This window comes from Aotus nancymaae, unplaced genomic scaffold (genome assembly GCF_030222135.1).
Source record: "Aotus nancymaae isolate 86718 unplaced genomic scaffold, 86718_ANA_hifiasm-v0.15.2.pri h1tg000089l, whole genome shotgun sequence".
Taxonomy (NCBI): Eukaryota; Metazoa; Chordata; class Mammalia; order Primates; family Aotidae; genus Aotus; species Aotus nancymaae.
The window spans coordinates 13,922,860-13,947,797 of NW_026988504.1; the positions used below are offsets into that span (position 1 = coordinate 13,922,860).

The window sequence follows — 24,938 nt, forward strand, 5'->3', positions numbered from 1 at the left end:
TGGGAAGCAGAGGAATGAAAATGTTGATTATCTAGGTAAAGCTGTCAATTAAGCATACTAGAGCTCTGGGTAGAGAGAAATGCTTTTCTCTGATTAAGCTGTTTACTTTCTCATGGCTTAAAGATAGTTCTTTAAATTTATATATTGGCCACAAATAATCTTGGACATAATAGAAAAACTTATTAATTTTGCTCCCAATAATATATGATAGCCAGGCAACCTAGTATAAATCCCACTGCTCTGCAGGAACTGACTGAACATCAACAAGAAGATAAAGAGTCCAAGCACGATCACGTGAATACGATGTTTGGCAGAAACACAGAATTGAGATCATAATAGCCACTCTGAAAGCAGTCTTCACAGAAACTTTTCACAGAAGTCAAACAGTCAGAGAAAATTCTAGATACGTGGTAGAAACCAGGAAAAAATATGAATAAATTTCTTCTAAACAAGGAGATCAGTGGATAAACCATACCTCTAGAGTCCCCGCTTCAGTTTTCCCAGAAGTAAGTTCATTGTATTTTTTCTGTTTTGTTTTGTATTTTGTTTTTTTGTGTGTGTTTGTTTTGAAGGTTTTCTCTTTTCTTATTCCTATCACAAAATTATAAATAAAGCTTTTATAAACTGAATAAAAACCCTCTATGGAGAAATTATTGAAAATTAATGGGCTATTTTGAAGATTTTATATCTAGTAATTAATATTAGATAGATAAAAATATTGAGTTAGAATGTTTTTTTAAAAAATTAAACAAACATTATGTTGTTTTAAACATGACTGAGTGTAGAAACAAGTTTAAATTGGCTAAAAAGAAATATTTGTGAAGAACTTAGAGTTTTAAGAATTGGATTGGAAGACTGGGCTTTTTTTGAAGTTAAAGTTATCTGCTTTTATTGTAGAATAATTTAGGTCTTTTGGATAACTGTTTTTCTGACTTTGGGACTGTTCATCAGGAACATTTACAGAAATATTTTTATTGTTCTTAACTCTAACTCTCCGACTATAAGAATTTTAAAATGTAAGATGCTTTCTAGGATCTTTTACTCATTGGATACAGTGAGTTGAATCAGAATGTGAAATATGCAGCTTCTCTTTAACACCATGTTATTTCAAATGTCACTGTTTTTGGTAAAAAGAATTTTCATGTTCCTATTGTGTATACACTTTGTTCTGAATTTTACAACAGTATTAGAGGAAAAAGATGAGTCATTACAATTTGAGACGATTTGCCATATTTATAATAAGGAATTCATGTTTTTGCTAGCCTTTATATAAACTGCATAACATACAAAAATTGGAAAGAAACAAAGTAGGCAATAATTTACAATGAAAAGTATAAGGGATTGGAGTCAGACTGGAGTTTGCCTGCTACGTAAGACTGTGGTTGATTCCATAGTGAGGAGACCATTCTTCTGGCCAGTTCATGGTCCTGTGCAGCCTTGCACAGCTCTCTTAAAAGTATGCATGCTGAATTTTCTGCACCTTAACCTAGGCTGCTTTACTCTTGGAACTGTCTTTTCCTCTTCTCTTTCCATGGACTTTCTGATGTCTTCACTTGGTCTGCTTCTACTTAGGCTTGCCTCTCAGCCTTATTACATGGCCATGTGTAGACTCTTCCTCCAGCAGTGTTCTCTAAGACTGCCATGGCTAATGTGTCTCCTGTGGCAACTGACCCCCAGACACCTTACCTGAGCTTTGACTCTAGGAAGTAGCAGCACCCTGTGCGTGATCCTGTCCCATAAATAGGATGATGGCTTCAGTTGGGGCTCATTCAATCCTCATCACTATGGAGCAGTTCATAGAAACTGCATGGCCAACATGGCATGCATATGGAGGGAGATCACTTGCTTCAGAAGTCAGAACTTATGAGCTAAATGATGGTCTTCAGGGTGGAGCTGCTGGATTAGTGCTCAAAGTCTGGACCCATTCTTCCAAGTCATGTCCTTTGCATGCTTCCCAGAAAACGGATGGTGGTACCCACCAGAATCTCTTTACTTTCTGTAATTCAGCTTAGGTACCCTGTTTTCTCCCATGGCAAAGACCATTTGAGAGTGCTGTAGTTCTACAGTTTTCAGGAGAGGCTTAGCAAATTGTATATGTGTAGTACTGGTTGATTGAAGTTAAGGAAAGATGTGGTGTTATTATTATGCACTGAGTTATCATCTTCTGTGAAGTATTTTATGTGCCTGCTGCAATAAAATGTATGTATAAATTCCCCTACAAAATCACTCCCCATATACAGACATACTCACACACACTCACATCATGTTCTTTGCTCAAGACTGAATATGCTGAAAACTGTGATGTGCTACTTCTACCAGGGGATAGAGTGTAGTCTACTGCTCTACTTCTCCTCTCTGGTTACTGATGCAATTATCTGTAGAAGTATAATGCTATTCTCTGTACACAATTTTGGATAAAATCCATGGGATATTTTCACAGTGAACTAGCCTACAGAGAGGACAAAAGTTTCTGGGTTCTTAAACCAGCTGAAGCCAATCCAAGTCCTATACAGGTGAAATTTCTATACTCCACCTCAAGCACAAGCCCAAAAATATTACAGCCTCTTGCACAGAAATGCATAATTCATTGGCAAATTTAATTAACCTTTGATGGTAAAAAATGAATCTACTTTGTATGTACTTTAAATTAAAAATTGAATCACACGTCCACATAATAATAACCAGAATAATTAGGTTGGAATTCAGCAGTGTTAAAATATCTATAAGGTATTTGTTTGTAAGAAGAGAATAGAGACAATAAGTACTTTTGAGTTTTCTTAAAATAAGTTACAGTTCCCTAGAAAAGTCTAAAATTTAACAGTAACCGTAAAAGACATATAACTACCTTTCGTATCTTTGGGGTAAGAGAAGAAATGGAGAAAAGGAGGAAAACATTTTCAATTCAATACAAGGTAAAGATGTAGACAAAACTAGAAGCAAAGGAAAAGTAGGTTTAACATGAGAATAAGATACAGTGAGAGATCATCTCTTAAAATATGGTTATCTATCAGTTTAGATTTCTAAACACAATGCATTGATGAGTTTTTTTATACATTAACCAAATATTTAAAAACTCAGCAAAAGGTTAACAACAAAGAAATAGAAAAAGACATTAGGCAAATATTAACCTATAGTAACCTAGTGTCTTCATGTCATTATCAGAAATAGAAGCATGCTACAGAAACAGAAAATGGACTTAAGATAAAAAAATAGAAATAGAAGCAACTTACCATTAAAACATAAGAAAGGGCAATGTTTTATGTACCTAACTACCTAGCTTTTAAATGCACATGCTAAAAACTAACAGAGACATAATAAGAAATTGCCAAACCTATTATTATAGTGGCAATGTTTAATTGAACTCTATTATGAAATGATTGATCTAGTAAATATAACATTAGAAAGGATGCTGAAGATTTGAAGAACACAATTAAAAAGACTTAATAGATATGTACAAAACAATGTAAATGGTAATTTACAGGTGTGTCAAGTGCACATGGAACACTTTCAAATATTAAAATGTGCTGCACCACCAAGGAAGTCTTAGGAAATTTTAAAGGAGCAGTCTTACTTAGAAATCATTTCTTTGATCACAATATAATTGTTAGAAATCAAAAATAAAAAGTCACTGAAAACAAAGAAACTTCAATATAATGGAAGCTAAAGAGGCAATCCTAAGTAACATATCTATGGTCTAGTGTCACATTTATGTTACTTAGCAAAAAGGAAACAAACACAAATAATAATATGCAGCAATAAGCATTTGTAGCTGCGGTGTCTGCAGTGATTCTTAAGAGACTGCTGATCTTGAATAGGCTTGATCATACCTCTGGGAGCTGACTGGCTAGCACTCTCAACTGGATGACTGGGATGACTTAGCTTGGTTTCATTCTGCAGTAGGCTAGGCCAGGCCTGCTCTCATAGCAATGGAAGAAACACAAGAAAGCAAGCAGATATACTCAAGGTCTCGAGAGGCTGAGGCTCAGAACTGCTGTGTCATCACACCTCCCTTCTTCTCTTGGCCCAAGTAATAGCCTGCCTTAATGAGAAATATTCCACAACTACCAGACAAAGGGTGGACACAGGCAGAGGTAGATAATTGGGTCACTGATGCAATCACCCAACTCTGGAGTCCACGTTCTCAGTCACTCTGCTAATATTTGTTCACCATTTTAGCCTAGAAGCCAAAGGGAAAAGCAGCAAAACAAACCCTAAAAAGAGTGTAAATAAAACCAGAAAAAGAAAGGAGATAAATTAATGAATTAGAAAATATAGTAAACAATCAAAATGATGCTGTTTTAAAAGGCCATTAATAAATTCTAGCAAATAAATACATTTGAGCAAGACTAATGAATAAAAATAAAAAGAAGCTTAAAAATAGAAGGAAAAAATATATCCATATATAATAGGTTTTCAAAAGTATTTTTAGTTATAGATATTTTAAATTCATGCTAATAGATATAAATATAGTTTGAAGTCAGGTAGCATGATGCCTCCAGCTTTGTTCTTTTTGCTTGGGATTGTCTTGGCTACACAGGCTCTTTTATGGTTCCATATGAAATCTAAAGTATTTTTTTTTTCTAATTCTGCAAAGAAAGTCAATAGTAGCTTCATGGGAATAGCATTGAATTTATAAATTACTTTGGGCATATGGCCATTTTCACAATTTTGATTCTTCCTATCCATGAGCATGGAATGTTTTTTCATTTGTTTGTGTCCTCTCTTACTTCTTTGAGCAGTGGTTTGTAGTTCTCCCTGAAGAGGTCCTTGACGTCCCTTGTACGTTGTATTCTTAGATATTTTATTCTCTTTGCAGCAATTGTGAATGGGAATTCATTCATGATTTAGCTTTCTGCTTCTCTATTGTTGGTGTATAGAAATGTATAGTGATTTTTGCACATTGATTTTGTATCCTGAGACTTTGCTGAAGTTGCTTACCAGGTTAAGAAGTTTTTGGGCTGAGACGATGGGGTTTTCTAAATATGCAATCTTGTCATCTACAAACAGAGACAATTTGATTTTCTCTCTTCCTATTTTGAATACCCTTTATTTCTTTCTCCTACCTGATTGCGCTGTCCAGAACTTCCAACACTATATTGAATATGAGTGGTGAGAGACGGCATTCTTGTCTTGTGCTGGCTTTCAAAGGAAATGCTTCCAGCTTTTGACCATTCAGTATGATATTGGCTATGGCTTTGTCTTAAAGAGCTCTTATTATTTTGAAATATGTTCCATCAATGCCTGGGTTATTGAGAGTTTTTAACATGACGTGGTGTTGAACTTTATCAAAGGCCTTTTCTGCATCTTTTGAGATAACCATGTGTTTTTGTCACTCGTTCTGTTTATGTGATAGATTACATTTATTCATTTGTGTATATTGAACCAGCCTTGCATCCCAGGGACGAAACTGACTTGATCGTGGTGGATAAACTTTTTGATGTGCTGCTGGATTTGGTTTGCCAGTGTTTTACTGAGGATTTTCACGTCAATATTAATCAGGGATATTGGCTTGAAGTTTTCTTTTTTTGTTGTGTCTCTACCAGGTTTTGGTAGCAGGATAATGTTGACCTGATAATATGAGTTAGGGAGGAGTTTCTTTTTTTTAGTGTTTTGAATCATTTCAGAAGGAATGGTACCAGATCCTCTTTGTACCCCTGGTAGAATTCGGCTGTAAATCCATCTGGTCTTGGGCTTTTTTTGATTGGTGGGTTATTAATTACTCCCTTAATTTCAGAAAGTGTTATTGGTCTATTCAGGGAATTTAATTCTTCCTGGTTTAGTCTTAAGAGGGTGTATGTGTCCAGGAATTTATCCATTTCTTCTAGCTTTTCTAGTTTATCACACTACCTGACTTCAAACTATACTACAAGGCTACAGTAAACAAAACAGCATGGTACTGGTACCAAAACAGAAATATAGACCAATGATAGAGAACAGAGATTTCAGAAATAACACCATGCATCAACAACCATCTGATCTTTGACAAACCTGACAAAGGCAAGCAATGGGGAAAGGATTCCTTATTTAATAAATGGTGCTGGGAAAACTGGCTAGCCATATGCAGAAAACTTAAAGTGGATCCCTTCCTTACACATTATACAAAATTTAACTCAAAATCGATTAAAGACTTAAATGTAAAACCCCAAACCATAAAAACCCTAGAAAAAAACCTAGGCAGTACCATTCAGGAGATAGGCATTGGCAAAGACTTCATGACGAAAACACCAAAAGCAATGGCAACAAAAGTGAAAATTGGCAAATGGGATCTCATAAAACTAAAGAGCTTGTGCACAGAAAAAGAAACTATCATCAGACTGAACAGGCAACCTACAGAATGGGAGAAAAATTTTGCAATCTACCCATCTGACAAAGGTCTAATATCCAGAATCTACAAGGAACTTAAATAAATTTACAAGAAAAAAACAAACAATCCCATCAGAAAATTAGCAAAAGATATGAACACACTTCTCAAAAGAAGCAAATATATGAAAAACAAACATATAAAAAAACACATGCAGCAAACAAACATATGAAAAAAAGCTCATCATCACTGATCACTAGAGAAATGCAAATCAAAACCACAATGAGATACCATCTCACTCCAGTCAGAATGGTGATTATTCAAAAGTATGGAAACAATAGATGATGACAAGGCTGTGGAGAAATAGGAACGCTTTTATACTGTTGATGGAAGTGTAAATTAGTTCAACCATTGTGGAAGACAGTGTGGCAATTCCTCAAGGATCTAGAATCAGCAATACCATTTGACCCAGCAATCCCATTACTGCATATATATCCAAAGGAATATAAATCATTCTACTATAAAGACACATGCACACATATGTTTATTGCAGCACTATTTACAGTAGCAGAGACTTGGAATCAACTAAAATGCCCATTAATGATAGACTGGCTAAAGAAAATGTGGCACATATACACCATGGAATACTATGCAGCCATAAAAAAAAGAATGAGATCATGTCCTTTGCAGGGACTTGAATGAAGCTGGAAGTCATCACTCTCAGCAAACTAACACAGGAACAGAAAACCAAACACCACATGTTCTCACTCATAAGTGGAAGCTGAACAATAAGAACACATGGACACAGGGAAGGAAACAACACACACTGGGGCCTGTTAGGGATTGGGGACAAGGGAACGGAGAGCATTAGGAGAAATACCTAATGAATGCGGGGCTTAAAACCTAGATGATGTGTTGATAGGTGCAGCAAACCATCATAGTACATGAATGCCAATGTAACAAACCTTCACATTCAGCACATGTATCCCAGAACTTAAAGTAAAATAAAAATAAATAAATAAATAAATAATCTAAATTGGATCAAGTTGAAACAGACAACCCTAATAGGCCAGTCTTGTTTAATTAATTGAACCTTTGTTAACAGCAATGATAACCTAGCCCATCCTTATCCCTGAAAGTGAAACCCTGTCTCTGCTAAAAATACAAAAATTGGGCGGGTGTGGTGGTGTGCACCTGTAGTCCCAGCTACTCGGGACGCTGAGGCAGGAGAATCACTTCAAACCAGGAGGCGGGGGTTGCAGTGAGCCAAGATCATGCCACTGCACTCCAGCCTAGCAACAGGGCGAGACTCCGTCTTAAAAAAAAAAAAGAAAGAAAAGAAACAAAAAGCTCATAAGGTTTTATCAGCAAATTTGCTAGCCTTCTAAGATCAGATCATCCATGTGTTACGAACTGCCCTGGAGAACTAAAAAAGAGAAAATGCTAGCCATAATAAAGCTAATATAACATTGAGGCTAAAATCAGACAAGCACACTGTATAAACAACTACATTATAGTACACAGTAATTTTTGATTATAAACAATCCCAGGCAAAATATGGGCAAATTCAATTAAGTAGTATTAAAAAATACCTTATAACAAATTATAGGATTTGCTGGAAAATATGAGAGAAAACATCAATCTAATTTACATGTTAGCAGATTATATTAGATATAATCATAATCACAAAAGAATATGAGAAAATATCTACTAAAATACAAAATTCATTAATGAATCAAGACCTTAGGAATGTAGACTAGCAGTTGATGTTTCTTATACTATAGTAACAATGACCATTTAACAAAAACATGTGAAGAGTATCTTTTGAATGATAACAATTGTATGTTTTTTCTCCAGTCAGGAAGATAACAAGGATGTCTGCTCTATAAACTAACTCTTCAGTGTTGCATAATGGTAGCACCTTATGCATTAAGACAAGAAAAAATTTAAGAGATTAAAAGGTTATTTTAAAACATTATTATTGTTTATATTAGAAAACAGGAAGATTTATTTTTAAAATGTCTTACTAACTTGAGAATTCATTGATGTTTTTACATAAATGAAGTCAGTGGCATTTCTAAAGATAAGCAATGATGAATGCACATAATTAATCAAAATGCCAGTGACAAGCTCTAAATTTTGTAAATAATTTTGATGAAAGTAATCAATGAAACTTTTGTAGATATATAAAAATGTAAATAATATCATTAGAGGATATGATATAGTTATATGAAAATGTAAATAACATCATTAGAGGATATGATATAGTTACTGAAAAAATAATGTCTGTGTAGAAGAAAACTCAATACCATAAACATTTTAATTATCTCTGAGTGAATTCATAAATTTAATACAATAGTAATCAGGTCTTTATTTATCATGAAACATGACAAAATGTTTCCAATATGCATTTAGAAGAGTATAAGTAGTTAATATAAATTGAACTATAGAATAAATCTAACAAAAATTATTTAATGGCTCAATTACAATACAATACAATTTCTTTTTCTTTTTCTCTTTTTTTGGAGATGGAGTCTTGCTCTGTCACCCAGGCTGGAGTGCAGTGGTGCCATCTCGGCTCACTGCAACCTCACCCTCCTGGGTTCAAGTGATTCTCCTGCCTCAGCCTCCGGAGTAGCTGGGATTGCAGGTGCATGCCACCATGCCTGGCTAATTTTTTTGTATTTGTAGTAGAGATGGGGTTTCACCTTGTTGCCTAGGCTGGTCTCAAACTCCTGAGCTCAGGTGATCTGCCTGCCTCAGCCTTCCAAATTGCTGAGATTACATGTGTGAGCCACTGTGCGCCTGACCAATACAATATAATTTCTTGCCCAGTAAACTAAGACATCGGCTTGTGTTCACAGTTTTTCTTCCATGATAATCTATGAAACTGAATTCCATCCATCTTTTGGCCCAGCCGTATTCTAAGGCATTTACCTAGCAGAAGGAAAAAGAGGATATGGAGAGACTCACCTACTTCTTAATATTATGACTTAGAAATGGCACATTATTTCTCCTGCTTATATAACATTGACTAGAAAGCAATCTTATGTCGTTGTGAATGGAGTATAGCTCTGTGCTCAGAAAGAAAAAGTAATAAATTTTGATAAAAAGCTAGCAGTGTCTGTCACAAATAGTAAGCTCCTTGAATAGCCAAGACAATTTTGAAAAAAAATAAGATGAAGAACACGTCCTAGCATTTATGAAGGTTTATTATGAAGTTCTAGCAACTACTAGTGACTAGACTATGTGCAAGAAATATACAAAGAGATTAATTAAAAAATAGAATACTTCAAAGTGCTTACACACATAATATATATACATATGCAGACACACACACATACACACACACACACACACACACACACACACCTATTTGAGAGAGAAGGCATAACAAATGAATACAGAAAGAAGGAACCAGAAAGTAATTCATGTTGGAACCGTTTGCTTAACAAATGCAGAAAGAAAAATCTCGTCACCAACAACTTAGATCACTCTCTTAGGTCTTACACAAAAATAAACTCAGATATATGAGAGAGGTAAATGTGATTAACAAATACTTGAGATTATTAGATGAAAATGAAGGAATGTGTATTTATGACTTATGAAAAGGAAAGTGCTTTCTAAACGGGATACACACACCAAATACACAATCACAAAGGAAAAGGTTGTTTAATTTGACTACAACAAAACTTGAATACAAAAAAAGAAAATTAGAGATGGACAAAATTAATGAACTAGCAGCAAACAAATATCTAGAATATATAATGAACTACAAACAGGTATGACAAAAAAAAAACCAATTAAGTACAAAAAGCTGTTTCCAGAAGTCTAAAACCATTCAACATATAAGAAGATGCCCACATTCTATGAAAAAGAAGACAACACAAATTCAAATAATGAGATACCTTACGCACTCTTCAGACTGGCAATATATGTTGGAGAGCCATAAGTTGTTTTTTCTGTGTTCCTGTTCCACCCTCTACTTCAAAGACCTTGTGCACCCAAGCCATAAAGGAGACCTTCTCCATTCTCTTTCCCTTACCCCATCCATAGACTGCTATAGGTTTTGCTCAGTGCAATGCCTGAAGTGTGGGTAGGAGGAATTCTAGATTTCTTGCTCCAGCCTCAGTATTAGACAGATACTATAGATCTGGTCCTTGACGCGGGGCTTCCTCAGCATGTTTTTTCCCCTACATACCAGCCAATTCCCACCTTGTATCTGTTTGGAGGTTCTGGACCTGTGAGAGAGCTTCCTCTTCTCTCCTGTGGTGATAACCTGTCTCTGCTTCGTATCTATGCTAGATCCTTGTCGCAAATCTCAGCTGCAACTTATCTTTGCTTAGGAATTGGGACTGGAAGTTTCCCACCCCACCCACAGCGGCAGAAGGCTATTGCTTTTTACTAGGTGCAAGGCTTATCATAGAGCGACGTGGTTTCCTTCCTCTCCCGCCACGAAGTGGCTTTTTGCTTCTACCCATAACTTAGCAGCAGTAGATGTTTACTTGGAACGGGAGTAAGTGTTGGGGGAAGGGGTTGTTGGTAATTTACAGATTGCCTCCCGTTAGCTGCTAGCTTTTACTTTAACTCCTCCCCAAGATGCAACAGCAGGTCTTTTTGTGGGGCTGACAGAGATTCCTGTCCTTCCACCAAGGCTTCTAGATTTGCCCTTTGGAGAAAACATGGGTATATTTTTTGGCCTGTGAGCCACTGGGGGTCTCTCAGGTCTTCTGTTTGCATATATATATATATATATATATATATATATATATATGTATTTTTTTTTTTTTCTTTAAGTTCTGGGATACATGCACTCAATGTGCAGGTTTGTTATATAGGTATACATGTGCCATGGTGGTTTGCTGCACCTATCAACCCATCATCTAGGTTTTAAGGCCCTGCATATATTAGGTATTTCTCCTAAGGCTCTCCCTCCCCTTTCGCCCAACTCCCCGACAGGCCCCAGTGTATGATGTTCCCCTCCTTATGTCCATGTGTTCTCATTGTTCAACTCCCACTTATGAGTGAGAACATGTGGTGTTTGGTTTTCTGTTCTTGTGTTACTTTGCTGAGGCCGATGGTGTCTGGCTTTATCCATGTCCTTGCAAAGGACATGAACTCATTCTTTTTTATGGCTGCATAGTATTTCATGCTGTATATGTGCCATATTTTCTTTTCTTTTCTTTTTTTTGAAGTAGAATTATCTTTATCGAAAACATTATTCTATACATAAATTTTTTAAATTGTACTTTGGGCTCTGGGGTACATGTGCACATCTTGCATCCTGCAGGATTGTTGCATAGGTACATACATGCCATGGTGGTTTGCTGTCTTCATCCCCCACCCCCGCCACCCACATCAGGCATTTTTTCCAGTGTTATCCCTCCCTTCCATCCCCTCACCTAGCCCAGTGAGTGTTGTTCCCTTCCCTGTGTCGAACTGTTTTCATTGTTCATCACCCACCTATAAGTGAAAACATGCAGTGTTTGGTTTTCTGTTCTTGTGTCAGCTTGCTGAGAATGATGGTTTCTAGATTCATCCATGTCTCTACAAAGGATATGAACTCGTCATTTTTTATGGCTGCATAGTATTCCATGGTGTATATGTGCCACATTTTCTTTGTCCAGTCTATCATTCATGGGCATTTGGGTTGGTTCCAGGTCTTTGCTATTGTAAACAGCTCCACAACGAACATACGTGTGTATGTGTCTTTATAATATAACGATTTATAATCCTTTGGGTATATACCCAGTAATGGGATTGCTGAGTCAAGTGGAATTTCTATTTCTAGATCCTTGAGGAATCGCCACAGTCTTCCATAATGGTTGAACTAATTTGTACTCCTAATAACAGTGTAAAAGTGTTTCCTTTTCTCCACTTCCTCTCCAGCATCTGTTGTCTCAAGATTTTTTAATGATCACCATTCCAACTGACATGAAGTCCTTGCCTGCACCTATGTCCTGAATGGTGTTGCCTAGGTTTTCTTCTAGGGTTTTTATGGTGTTAGTTCTTATGTTTAAATATCTAATCCATCTGGAGTTAATTTTTGTGTAAGGTATAAGGAAGGGGTCCAGTTTCAGCTTCCTGCATATAGCTAGCCAGTTTTCCCAACACCATTTATTAAACAGGGAATCCTTTCCCCATTGCTTGTCTTTGTCTGGTTTGTCAAAGATCAGATGGTTGTAGGTGTGTGGCATTGCTTCTGAGGCCTCTGTTCTGTTCCATTGGTCTATATCTCTGTTTTGGTACCAGTACCATGCTGTTTTGATTACTGTAGCCTTGTAGTATAGTTTGAAATCAGGTAGCATGATGCCTCCAGCTTTTTTCTTTTTGCTTAGGATTGTCTTGGCTATTTGGGCTCTCTTTTGGTTCCATATGAAGTTTAAAGTGTTTTTTTCCAGTTCTGTGAAGAAGGTCAGTGGTAGCTTGATACTTTGGGCAGTATGGCCATTTTCAGAATGTTGATTCTTCCTAATCATGAGCATGGAATGTTTTTCCGTATATTTGTGAACTCTCTTATTTCCTTGATCGGTGGTTTGTAGTTCTCCTTAAGGAGGTCCTTTACATCCTTTGTTAGTTGTATTCCTAGGTATTTTATTCTCTTTGTAGCAAATGTAAATGGGAGTTCACTCATGATTTGGCTTTTTGTCTGTTGTTGGTGTATAGGAATGCTTGTGATTTCTGCACATTGATTTTGTATCCTGAGACTTCGCCGAAGTTGCTAAGGAGGTTTTGGGCTGAGACGATGGGGTCTTCTAAATATACGATCATGTTGTCTGCAAATAGGGACAATTTGACTTTTCTTTTCCTAATTGAATGCCCTTTATTTCTTTTTCTTGCCTAATTGCTCTGGCCAGAACTTCCAATACTATATTGAATAGGAATGGTAAGAGAGGGCATCCTTGTCTAGTGCCACTTTTTAAAGGGAATGCTTATATTTTTTGCCCGTTCAGTATGATATTGGCTGTCATAAACAGCTTTTATTATTTTGAGATACGTTCCATTGATACCTAGTTTATTGAGAGTTTTTAGCATAAAGGGTTGCTGAATTTTGTCAAAGGCTTTCTCTGCATCTATTGAGATCATCATGTGGTTTTTGTCTTTGGTTCTGTTTATGTGGTGGATTATGTTTATAGACTTGCATATGTTGAACCTGCCTTGCATCTCTGGGATGAAGCCTACTTGATTGTGGTGGATAAGCTTTTTGATGTGCTGTTGGATTCAGTTTGCCAGTATTTTATTGAAGATTTTTGCATCGATGTTCATCATGGATATTGGCCTGTAGTTTTCTTTTTTAGTTGTGTTACTGCCAGGTTTTGGTATCAGAATGATGTTGGTCTCATAGAAAGAGTTAGAGAGGATTCCCTCTTTTTTGTATTGTTTGGAATAGTTTCAACAGGAATGGTCCCAGCTCCTCTTTGTATGTCTGGTAGAATTCAGCTGTGAACCCGTCTGGACCTGGACCTTTTTTGGTTGGTGGGCTATTAATTGCTGCCTCAACTTCAGATCTTGTTATTGGTTTATTCAGGGTTTCAACTTCTTCCTGGCTTAGTCTTGGGAGTGTGCAAGTATCCAGGAATTTAATTTATCTATTTCTTCCAGATTTACTGGTTTGTGTGCATAGAGCTGTTTGTAGTCATCTCTGATGGTAGTTTGTATTTCCAAGGAATTTGTGGTAATCTCCCCTTTATCATTTTTTATTGCATCTATTTGATTCTTCTCTCTTTTCTTTTTTATTAGTCTGGCCAGTAGTCTGTCTATTTTGTTGATCTTTTCAAAAAACCAGCTCCTGGATTTATTGATTTTTTTGAAGGGTTTTTTGTGTCTCTATCTCCTTCAGTTCTGCTCTGATCTTAGTTATTTCTTTCTTTTGCTTGTTTTTGAGGTTTTTTTTTTTTTTTAATCTTGCTTCTCTAGCTCTTTCAATTTGATGATAGGGTGTTGATTTCATATCTTTCCTTGTTTCTCATGTGGGCATTTATTGCTATAAATTTCCCTCTAGACATTGCTTTAAATGTGTCCCATAGATTCTGGTACATTATTGGTTTCAAAGAACATTTTTATTTCTGCCTTCATTTCATTGTTTATCCATTCGTCATTCAGGAGCAAGTTGTTCAGTTTCCATGTGATTGTGTGGTTTTGTGCTTTTCTTAATCCTGCGTTCTAATTTGATTCTGCTCTGATCTGACAGACTGTTTGTTATGATTTCTGTTCTTTTGCATTTGCTGAGGAGTGATTTACTTCCAATTATGTGGTCAATTTTAGAGTAAGTGCGATGTGGTGCTGAGAAGAATGTGTATTCTGTAGATTTGGGGTGGAGTGTTCTGTAAATGTCTGTTAGGTTCACTTGGTCCAGATCTGCGTTCAAGTCCTGGATATTCTTGTTGACTTTCTGTCTCATTGATCTATCCAATATTGTCAGTGGAGTGTTAAAGTCTCCCACTATTATTGTGTGTGAGTCTAAGTCTCTTTATAGGTCATTAAAAACTTGCTTTATGTATCTGGATGCTCCTGCATTGGGTGCATACATATTTAGGATAGTTAGCTCTTCTTGTTGCATTGATCCTTTTACCTTTGTGTAATACCTTTCTTTGTATCATTTTATCTTTGTTGGTTTAACATCCATTTTATCAGAGACCAGGATTGCTACCCCTGCTTTTTTTTTTGCTCTCCATTTACTGGGTAAATCTTCTTCCATCCCTTTATTTTGAGTCTGTGTGAGTTTTTGCATGTGAGATGGATCTCCTGAATACAGTACACTGATGAGTCTTGACTTTTTATCCAGTTTGCCAGTCTGTGTCTTTTGACTGGGGCATTTAGGCCATTTATATTCAATGTTAATATTGTTATGTTTGAATTTGATCCTGCCATTGTGTTACTAGATGGTTGTTTTGCCCATTAGTTGACACAGTTTCTTCGTTGGGTCACTGTTCTTTACCATTTGGTGTATTTTTGGAGTGGCTGGTACTGGTTGTTCCTTTCCATGTTTAGTACTTCCTTCAGGAGCTCTTGTAAGTCAGGTCTTGTAGCAACAAAATCTCTCAGCAATTGCTTGTCTGTAAAGGATTTTATTTCTCCTTCACTTATAAAGTTTAGTTTGGCTGGATATGAAATTCTGGGTTGAAAGTTCTTTTCTTTAAGGATGTTGAGTATTGGCCGCCACTCCCTTCCAGCTTGTAGTTCTCCTGAGAGATCCGCTGTGAGTCTGATAGTCTTTTCTTTGTGGGTGACTTGACCTTTTTCTCTGGCTGCCCTTAGGATTTTTTCCTTCATTTCAACCCTGGTGAATCTGACAATTACATGCCTTGGGGTTGCTCTTCTTGAGGAGTATCTTTGTGGTGTTCTCTGTATTTCCTGGATTTGAATGTTGGCCTGCCTTGTTAGGTTGGGGAAGTTCTTTTGGATAATATCCTGAAGAGGATTTTCCAACTTGGATTCATTCTCCCCATCACATTCAGGTATGCCAATCGAGTAGATTAGGTATTTTCACATAATCCCATAGTTCTTGGAGGCGTTGTTCATTTCTTTTCACTCTTTTTTCTCTTCTGCTTGATCGATTCGGCTGTTGAAACTCGTGTATGCCTCGTGAAGTTCTCATGCTTTGTTTTTCAGCTCCATCAAGTCATTTATGTTCTTCTGTAAGCTGATTATTCTAGTTAGCATTTCGTTTAACCTTTTTTCAAGGTTCTTAGTTTCTTTGCATTGGGTTAGAACATGGTCTTTAACTCAGAGAAGTTTGTTATTACCCACCTTTATCCAGTCTATCATTGATGGTCATTTAGGTTGGTTCTAAGTCTTTGCTATTGTAAATTTTTTTATTAATACTAGGTGAAACCTATAAAAAAAGAAGTGACAAATAATTGCTGGCTTCCCAGTAGTTGTAAAGAAACATGCAAGCTGTGGGTACCAGGACTAGTGTCCACACTCAGCCATTAAAATTTTAACATTTCAGCTGCTTTCCTCCCACTGTTTTTATAGTAGCCATGTCTTTCTGTAATACTCTACCAATTCTAAAACTGTTCATGGGTCCCATTTATCCCTGAAGAAGGCTTTTACCCTTTGGACTTTAGTTTACCTATTTATCTGTGATCTCAGTTCTTAGGTGGGCTCAAGAAAAGTTATAATTTTGTAGATTATGTGGCTTTCTCTCATTAGGAAAGAAGCAATATTCTCTTGAGAATTTATGCATTGTAAGTGAAAGAAAAATCTAGGAAATCTTATAGAGAATGGCAGTATCATTATAGATGAAAATGTGGGAAAGATGTATTTTGAAATACTTCATATCATAGTATAAATTGCTACAAATGATTTTAGAAAAAATATATACACATACACAAAGATTATATATATGCAAATATGTGTGTGTGTATATTTTTCCTGATGGCTCTGCATAATAAACATAAATAAATTCTTAAAGATGAAAACAAGAAATAAATGTCATTTTAAAATGACATTTGATTCAAATGACATTTTAAAATGGCAATGTAAAATCTCTTTACAATCTTCCAGGCTAAACTATGGTGACCCTATCTTAAGATTTTAATTTTTCAAAGAAAGAAAGTGAAAAGTACGATTTATTTCACTAGGGAAAGAAAATTTTCTTTTATCCCACAACCTAGTAAAGAGTGTAATTATTTCTGCTAGAAAGAGCAAAGATCCCGTTGTATTGTCTTAGATAGATCAATTCCTAAAACAGATTATTTATTCAGGTTCTTAAGCTAAATATTACAGAAACATTAGGTTGAGTGTACAAGGAAGTATTTATTGAAATTAAGAGTGGTGTATGTGTAGGTGTTGATCTGGGTGCAATCCAGGGACAGAAACTATACAGTAATTAAACAAAGTAAGTTTAATATACAGAACTATTAAATGATGACAGGAGAATAACCATAAAGATGGACTGAGCTCAAGAGGGCTTCCTAGGGTTGAGAGAGAATATCCAAGGAAGAATAAACATGAGGAGATAAGGTATTGACAATTGGATAAAGTGTGGTTGAAGCCCACTGAATGGCAGAGAAGCCTGAATGGCAAGCTGGGGACACCAGGACTGGAGTGCGCTGCTTTTGCAACAGGACAGCCGAAGGAAACAAAGCTTCGAGGAAAGGACTGTAGCTATCTGGGGCTCCCAGACATACTATGCTACCCAAGTCCAGAGCTAGAGGAAACATACAGTGAATCCTGCATACTGTAGGTACTTTGCATTGGAGAAAATAATTTATTCAGTGGGGAAAAATACATTCTATAGAAACCTGGCAAATGGACTATTCTGATACCTGGATGGCATCAGATGCCTGCGGTGTCTCTACTACCCTCTCTATTGAAAGAGCATAACATCATGCCAGCTGGCAAAAGAAAGTACTTAAAGGAGTCAGATCCATTTTTATAGAGCAGGCTATGCAGAGTGAATTTAGGTCTGAGACACAGTAAATTGATAACTGGCACAGTGCATCACAAATAAATGATGGAACAGAGTCTGTAAGTGGGGAAAGGCAGGAGAACATGGGAGTAATACAATGCTGACTTGGGAACACCCCGACTCTTTGCAATCATTTGGAACATTGGAGTATTAGGCTACTGTTTTTTTGTTGTTGTTTGCAGGATATTTCTTCTTATTAAAAACTTCATATTAATTTTATCTTCTTTCTTTTTTATTAAACAGGACAAGATGAGAAAGAGAGAGATCAGTGTGTGTCAACAAACTGGGGCCTTATTATGCAAGAACTTTCTTAAAAAATGGAGAGTGAAAAGAGAGTCCTTACTGGTATGACTCAATATCTATATTATTCTGTGTTTATGGTAGGAAAATACATGTTGCCTGGGAGGTATCTATGCCACGTGTATCTCCCCTGACACATACACCAAAAACACTAAAATACAGCACCTTTATACAACAGAAAACGCTATTCTTCAGGCCATGAATCTGTTAGAAGACATTTCTATTGACATGGGCTCACAAGTTGAGGTCTGAAAGCACTGAATCTGGTCAGCAATTAATACATCAAAACATGTTTTAAAAGCCAATGGTCAGATTCAGATTTGTTACTAGTGTCCCCACTCATGGATCCTAGGGTTAAGATACTGACATTCCAAAGATACGGTAAACAAACCAACCCACCACAATGAGTAACTGGCTTTTTCTCTGTGGGATCTCTTTCTCTTCTTAAAAAATCTGTTTTCTTCAAAAATAGAACAGTTGAAATCGTATTAAGTTCTAAGAAGAAAATTGGCATAATCTTATAATCTTACCAAGTAAAAAACCTTGATTAAACTTTGGTATATTTTAAAAATCAGATAGATATAGCTAGATAGCATTTTTAACTAAATTGGAATTCCACTATGTAAACATTGTGAAGTTTTTTCCCCTAAGATAATGCATTTCGGAAATGAAGTGATTTCTTATTGAGAGTTCGCATGTAATCAGGATTTATAACTGATTAAGATAGTGTACTTCAGACACTATCTTATTATTAGAATGATCAGAATGCCCTTACAAACTGGCATACTGTTGAGTTTGTAATTCTAGAATTTTGGCATGTAACCAGTATATTATTACTAAGCTAGCAATGCCTTGAAACTATCTCTTACAACACATAGACTTTCAGCAGACTTTAAACAGTTTATAATATGGAATATATTAAAACTAGAAAAGTAAAAAAAGAGACAACCTTTATGTCAAAATGATTGTGAATGACTAATTTTAAATAAGATTTTTCTTTATCCTTTCTCCTGTATTATATAGGAATGGATGAATGCATTGGTCTTACTGCTTTCTTTGTACACATATCCTCATGGTCATCAAGTAAATGATTTTTCTTCACTGCTTACCAATGACCTGGGACGGCTAGATGCATTTAATGAATCCGGATTTTCTGTTGCATACACACCTGTCACCAAAACAACCCAACAGATAATGAATAAAGTAGCCTCTGCTTCCTTCTTGGCAGGTGAGATTTCTAGTTACTTAAGAGAAATATCTGGTGTGAATATTTGGTTTATTTGTCTGCAGATTTATGCATTTAATTTGTCTTTTAGTTTGATAAATCTTAATTGTCAAACTTTCTGGAGTATATGAATTAGGAATATATCATTCTTTTACTGGAAGTAAGACACCACCACTCAGTATCTAAGTTAAAACTAAATGTATTACTTGCCAAACAAAGGTTTACCATTTGGAGTACACAGTCTCTCAACAAGAAACGTGTTTGATCTGGTACAGGATTTGAGGAAGTATGGAATATGCAGACTGGTGCACATTTAGAGCAGCAGTGTTTAGGGATATGTTAACATGTGACGCTGAAAGCATTGTCACCAAAATGAAATCATTGCTATAGTGTTTTCTTGTTCTTATAGGCAAAGAACAACCAGTCTTTTCCTTTCTTAAATTTGATTATAGGAATTTCAACCTTACCTTTTAACACCAAAAACATGTCCTTGCTATATTTGGATATTCCTTTGAATATTCTTTATTTCAGATTTTCATCTTCCAGCATTAAGGTACTTAATGAGTTAAGGTTAAGTACGTAGGTCGAGTTAAGGTTAAGGCTACTTAATGAGTACCCTAAAGCTGAAGGGTCAAGATCATTTTTGTAACAATCATTTTTGTAACGATGATCTGAAATTAGAGGAGATGCAACCCGGTACAAAGGCAAGAGAACTAGACTTAGAGTCAGGATATTTGATTAAAAGTAGTTCTGAGAGTCCACCCAGAACTGCTGTAATGTATATGTGTCTGGAGTACATTTTGAAAATCATCAGCTTCTCATAGCCTTATTATTAGCATATGCAAAATAAGATTAACAATTTATGCAACAATAAATTCTTACAGTTCGAAGAATATAAGACCTTGTGTTTGATAGATCAGTAGGTTGACTAGTTAACAATAATCTATAAAAATACTATATTTTTCATAAATATTTCAGTTGAGAGTAAAAGGACCAACTCAATCTGTCTATATTTTTTTAGTATACTTTAAGTTCTGGGGTACATGTGCAAAACATGCAGGTTTGTTACATAGGTATACACGTGCCATGGTGGTTTGCTGCATCCATCACCCCTGTCATCTACATTAGGTATTTTTCCTAATGCCATCTCTCCCCAACCCCCCTACCCCCTGCTGTATCTCCCCTAGCCCCCCACCCCACAACAGGCCATGGTGTGTGATGTTCCTCTCCCTGTGTCAGTGTGTTCTCATTGTTCAATACCCACTTATGAGTAAGAACATGTGGTATTTGGTTTCTGTTCTTGTGTCAGTTTACTGAGAATGATGTTTGGTATTTGTTCTGTTTGGTATTTGGTATTCTGTTCTTGTGTCAGTTTACTGAGAATGATGGTTTCCAGCTTCATCCATGTCCCTGCAAAAGACATGAACTCATCCTTTCTTATGGCTGCATAGTATTTCATGGTATATATGTGCCACATTCTTCATCCAGTCTATCATTGATGGGCATTTGGGTCGGTTCCAAGTCTTTGCTACTGTGAACAGTGCCAAGATAAACATACATGTGCATGTCTCTTTATAATAGAATGATTTATAATCCTTTGGATATATACTCAGTAATGGGATTACTGAGTCAAATGATATTTCTATTTCTAGATCCTTGAGGAATTGCCAGACTCTCTTCCACAATGGTTGAACTAATTTACATTCCCACCAACATTGTAAAAGCATTCCTATTTCTCTACATCCTCTCCAGCATCTGTTGTCTCCTGATATTTTAATGATTGCCATTCTAACTGGCATGAGTGATATCTCAATGTGGTTTTGATTTGCATTTCTCTAATGACCAGTGATGATTAGCTTTTTTTTTTTCATATGTTTGTTGGCTGCATAAATGTCTTCTTTTGCAAAGTGTCTGTTCATATCCTTTGCCCACTTTTTGATGGGGTTGTTTTTTTCTTGTAAATTTGTTTAAGTTCTTTGTAGATTCTAGATATTAGCCCTTTGTCAGATGGGTAGATTGCAAAAAATTTTTTCATTCTGTTTGTTGCCACTTCCCTCTAATGGTCATTTCTTTTGCTGTGCAGAGCTCTGGAGTTTAATTAGATCCCATTTGTCTATTTTGGCTTTTATTGCCATTGCTTTTAAGAAAAAGAATCCTTCGTCTAGCTTAAAGAAGCAGAGTATTAATGCAAGGCAGAATAGAGGTTTATCATTAACAGAGGAGGAACTATGTCTCTGTCCCTTAGATCTATAGCTTTGTTTGCTGACTTCATTCACAGATTGGTTCTCCCAGGGGCAGAGTTGGTCTGCAGACTCTCCAGATTTAAGCCCTACCAGATTAGCAACTCCAGTGAAAAGATTGCAGATCATTCCTGATAGTTCACAATAACTTCAAGGATTATATCCATGGGAACAAATAGGTGACTTTGGGTTAGTGTTGATATTGGTTCACCAAGAACTAATCTCTTTGGATAGGGGGATGCAGTATTTTCATTGGCCACTTGAGTTCCCAGGTCATGAACTACATCCAAACCAACAGGATATGTGAGTGGAGGAAGGGAAGTATCCCAAATGGATCATAGTGTGTTTTACTAGAAGAAGAACTGGATGTCAAGAAATAAAAACAATATATGTCCTTTACAACTATAAGTGCATACTTCAAAGGGAAATCTGTGGTGAATTGCCCTGTCACTTGTTCATAGGCTTGGCCTAGGGCTAGGATAAAGACTAAAATTAGTGCTATAGTGGGTATAAGTTTTAAGTTGTTTGAGATGCTCAGGGTAATAGTAACAGGAGGATAATTTCTAGATCAGCTAGTAAAAATGTAATAGCTACTAAGAATTTTGCAAAGAATGGCATATAGGTGTGTCCTATTAGATCAGACCCATATTCATATGGATATGATTTTTTCTGTATAAATATTTAGTTGTTATAATCAGAATAACTACAAAAAATAATGCTAGCAATGTATTATTTTTATAATTAATAAAGTTAATAGGAGGTTAATTATTCTGTTTTGTATTATACCAAACCTAACTAATTGAAAGTCAACTGTGCTAATACTAAAAGAAGATTCTCATTAACAAATAGAGATAGAAGTGCAGGAACAGTCAGACTATATCTACAGAATGTCAGTATCAGGCAGCAGCTTCAAGTCAGAAATGATGGTTGGATGAAAGTGAGATTTTATTTGATGAGTTGAATTATTATGAGTTGAGTTATAATTTTAAAGTGACTTTGAGCTTGTACAACTGTGTGAGTAGCCTAAAAACCATGAAAATAATTATAAGTTCCTCAAAGAGGTCTCCTTTGCCCATCGGATCTAATGGAGAGTTAGAATCTTAAACTTGATTCAATAAGTGATATGATACCAACACAGTTTTAAATCAGGGAAGTGGCATAATGAAAATGGAATTTTTTGAAGATTCATCTAGCAGAGGTGACAGGATTGTAATTAAAGATGCTAAAGAAAAAGATCAAGGAGGTTGAGAGACCAGATCCAATAATAGATTTGGAAGATTTAAACAAGGCTTCTTAAAATGAAAGACTCATGCCTTATTTACTCCTAATATTACCAATAATTTTCTGTTTGTATGTATCACTGTATTCATTTTCTAGGAATGCCATAACAAAATACCACCCACTGGGTGGCTAAAACAACTGTGTGAGTATCCTAAAAACCATGAAATTATTAAAAGGGTGAATTTTACAGTATATGAATTATATCTCAGTTTTTAAAAGAATATAAAAATGTGACTTACAAGGTACTGGCTACTCATTTTAAGCAACATAATTTCCACCAAGGATGTTCTTCTAAGGAGAGCCTATACATCTTGCTCCACCCAGTCACTGAAAGTCTGCATAACCTCTTTTTTTCCTTTCTTTGTCAACTTCTGTCCAAATTCCATTCCAGCCTAAGTAATCACTGATTTTATGCCTGGATTCTGACCCCTTCACTGGATTTAGTATCCAGTAATCCAGTTCAAGCACTTGCTATATGGAACCTCTCTGGCCACAGTTTCCAGAGTATGTCAGACTTTTCCTTCCTGTGAGCCATCCAAAGCTTGCTTTCCAATGGCATCTCACCAACCATCACACCATTAGTTCCCCCTGGATTTTAATGTCTACACTGTGCATCTTACTTACCAACACTGAATCCACTTCTGATTCAAGGTGATCACATGATATAGACTATCACCTAAGGTCCAGCCCTGAGATGTGTCTGTGCTTGCTCTCTGTTTCACAAATGTCCATGACAAGTCCCAATGTCAGAAACTTGTGCTTCTCAACATTACCTCATTCAAAACCACATGCAATTATAATAATAAATATTCATTAAATGCTACAATATGCTATACTTTTACAAAAGCTGTATTCTGTAAAAAGAATATTTTATAATGATAGTATTCTATATTCTGTACTCTATTAATATTCTATAATAATAATAGTTATTAAGTTTATTACATATATAGAAATTGAGTAACAAACATTAAGGAATTTGCTCATGATGACACAAATTTGACAATAAAATTAATTCTATCAAAATACATGCTGCCTTCTCCCTCTACATTGATCTTCAACACTTTCACCTCAATCCAGAACTTTTCTTATATTTTGTCTAATTTTTTAGTATTAATAAAACCCGCCTGTGGCCTTGGATACAATATCTACAACAAAGATAGATTCTTTCAGTGAGGTTAACATAATTTCTTAACATGTTTTTAAATTTATCACTTTTTTAAACTTATTAACCATACCATCAGGGTTGTTAAAGAAAAACAAATTTGTATAGGTATGTCCACCTGATACAAAACAGTGCCTAATTGCAATTTAAATATCTATCTCTCTATATTTACCATTTCAGAATTTTAGGAATGTTAATTATTTTTGAACAGTTTGATTGGTATAGTATGACATTGTATGTGATTGAAATTGGTTCAGTAATCACAACATATGAAAATAAAATAACTAATTTTCATGCGTTCTGATTGTATCTGGATGGAACTCTAGAAATTTCTCTCCCACCCAACTTTTTTGTCTACCTTTCTGAAAGTTAATACTTGATTGTGTTTTACTTCCATAGAAAACTTTAGTAAAAGCAATTCAACATGACATCCTGTGTCTCCTAGTAATTTACTAACAATTATATTCTCTTCTTATAACAAAAGGTAAAATGGTCTTGGGACTGCCAGATGAAGAAAGTATTAAAGAATTCACAGCAAATCATTCTGAAGATATAGTAAGAGTCATCTTTACTAGTACATACTCATATCATTTGAAGTTCTTGCTAGGACCCAGAATCCCAACAAAGAAGGAACACAAGGACCATACAGGTAATTTTCTGGCTCTAAAATTTCACTGCTCTCTATTTCAATTATTTCATAAGCCGTGTGTGGGAATAGAGGTTAGTATGCCAAATTAGAGCATCACTATCTGTCATAATGTCCTTCAACATTTAAAAAAAGTATATTCATTTTTGGGCATAAGAACATATTGATAAATGGTCATTATATATGGTTATATACATATAATAAATGGTACTGGGAAAATTAAATTGTCTTATGCAGAAGAATAGAACTGGACCCATATCTCTCACCACCTACAAAAATTAACTCAAGATGCATTAAAACCTAAACATAGGACCTGAACCTATAAAAATTCAGAAAACAAAAACTAGGAATAACCTCTTCTGGACAT

General features: G+C 35.7%; 1 protein-coding gene across 1 annotated transcript in view; it reads left to right on the plus strand.

Moving 5' to 3' along the window:
• Positions 1–324: 324 nt before the first annotated feature.
• The window catches only part of LOC105718188 (ABC-type organic anion transporter ABCA8), an 89,864-nt gene continuing 65,250 nt past the window's right edge, over positions 325–24,938 (plus strand). Inside the window, exons 1-4 of the mRNA XM_021670883.2 lie at positions 325–506; positions 17,961–18,062; positions 19,041–19,245; positions 24,410–24,574. Coding sequence (XP_021526558.2) covers positions 17,967–18,062; positions 19,041–19,245; positions 24,410–24,574 — 466 coding nt within the window. The 5' untranslated portion in view covers positions 325–506; positions 17,961–17,966. The remainder of the gene's footprint in view (positions 507–17,960; positions 18,063–19,040; positions 19,246–24,409; positions 24,575–24,938) is intronic.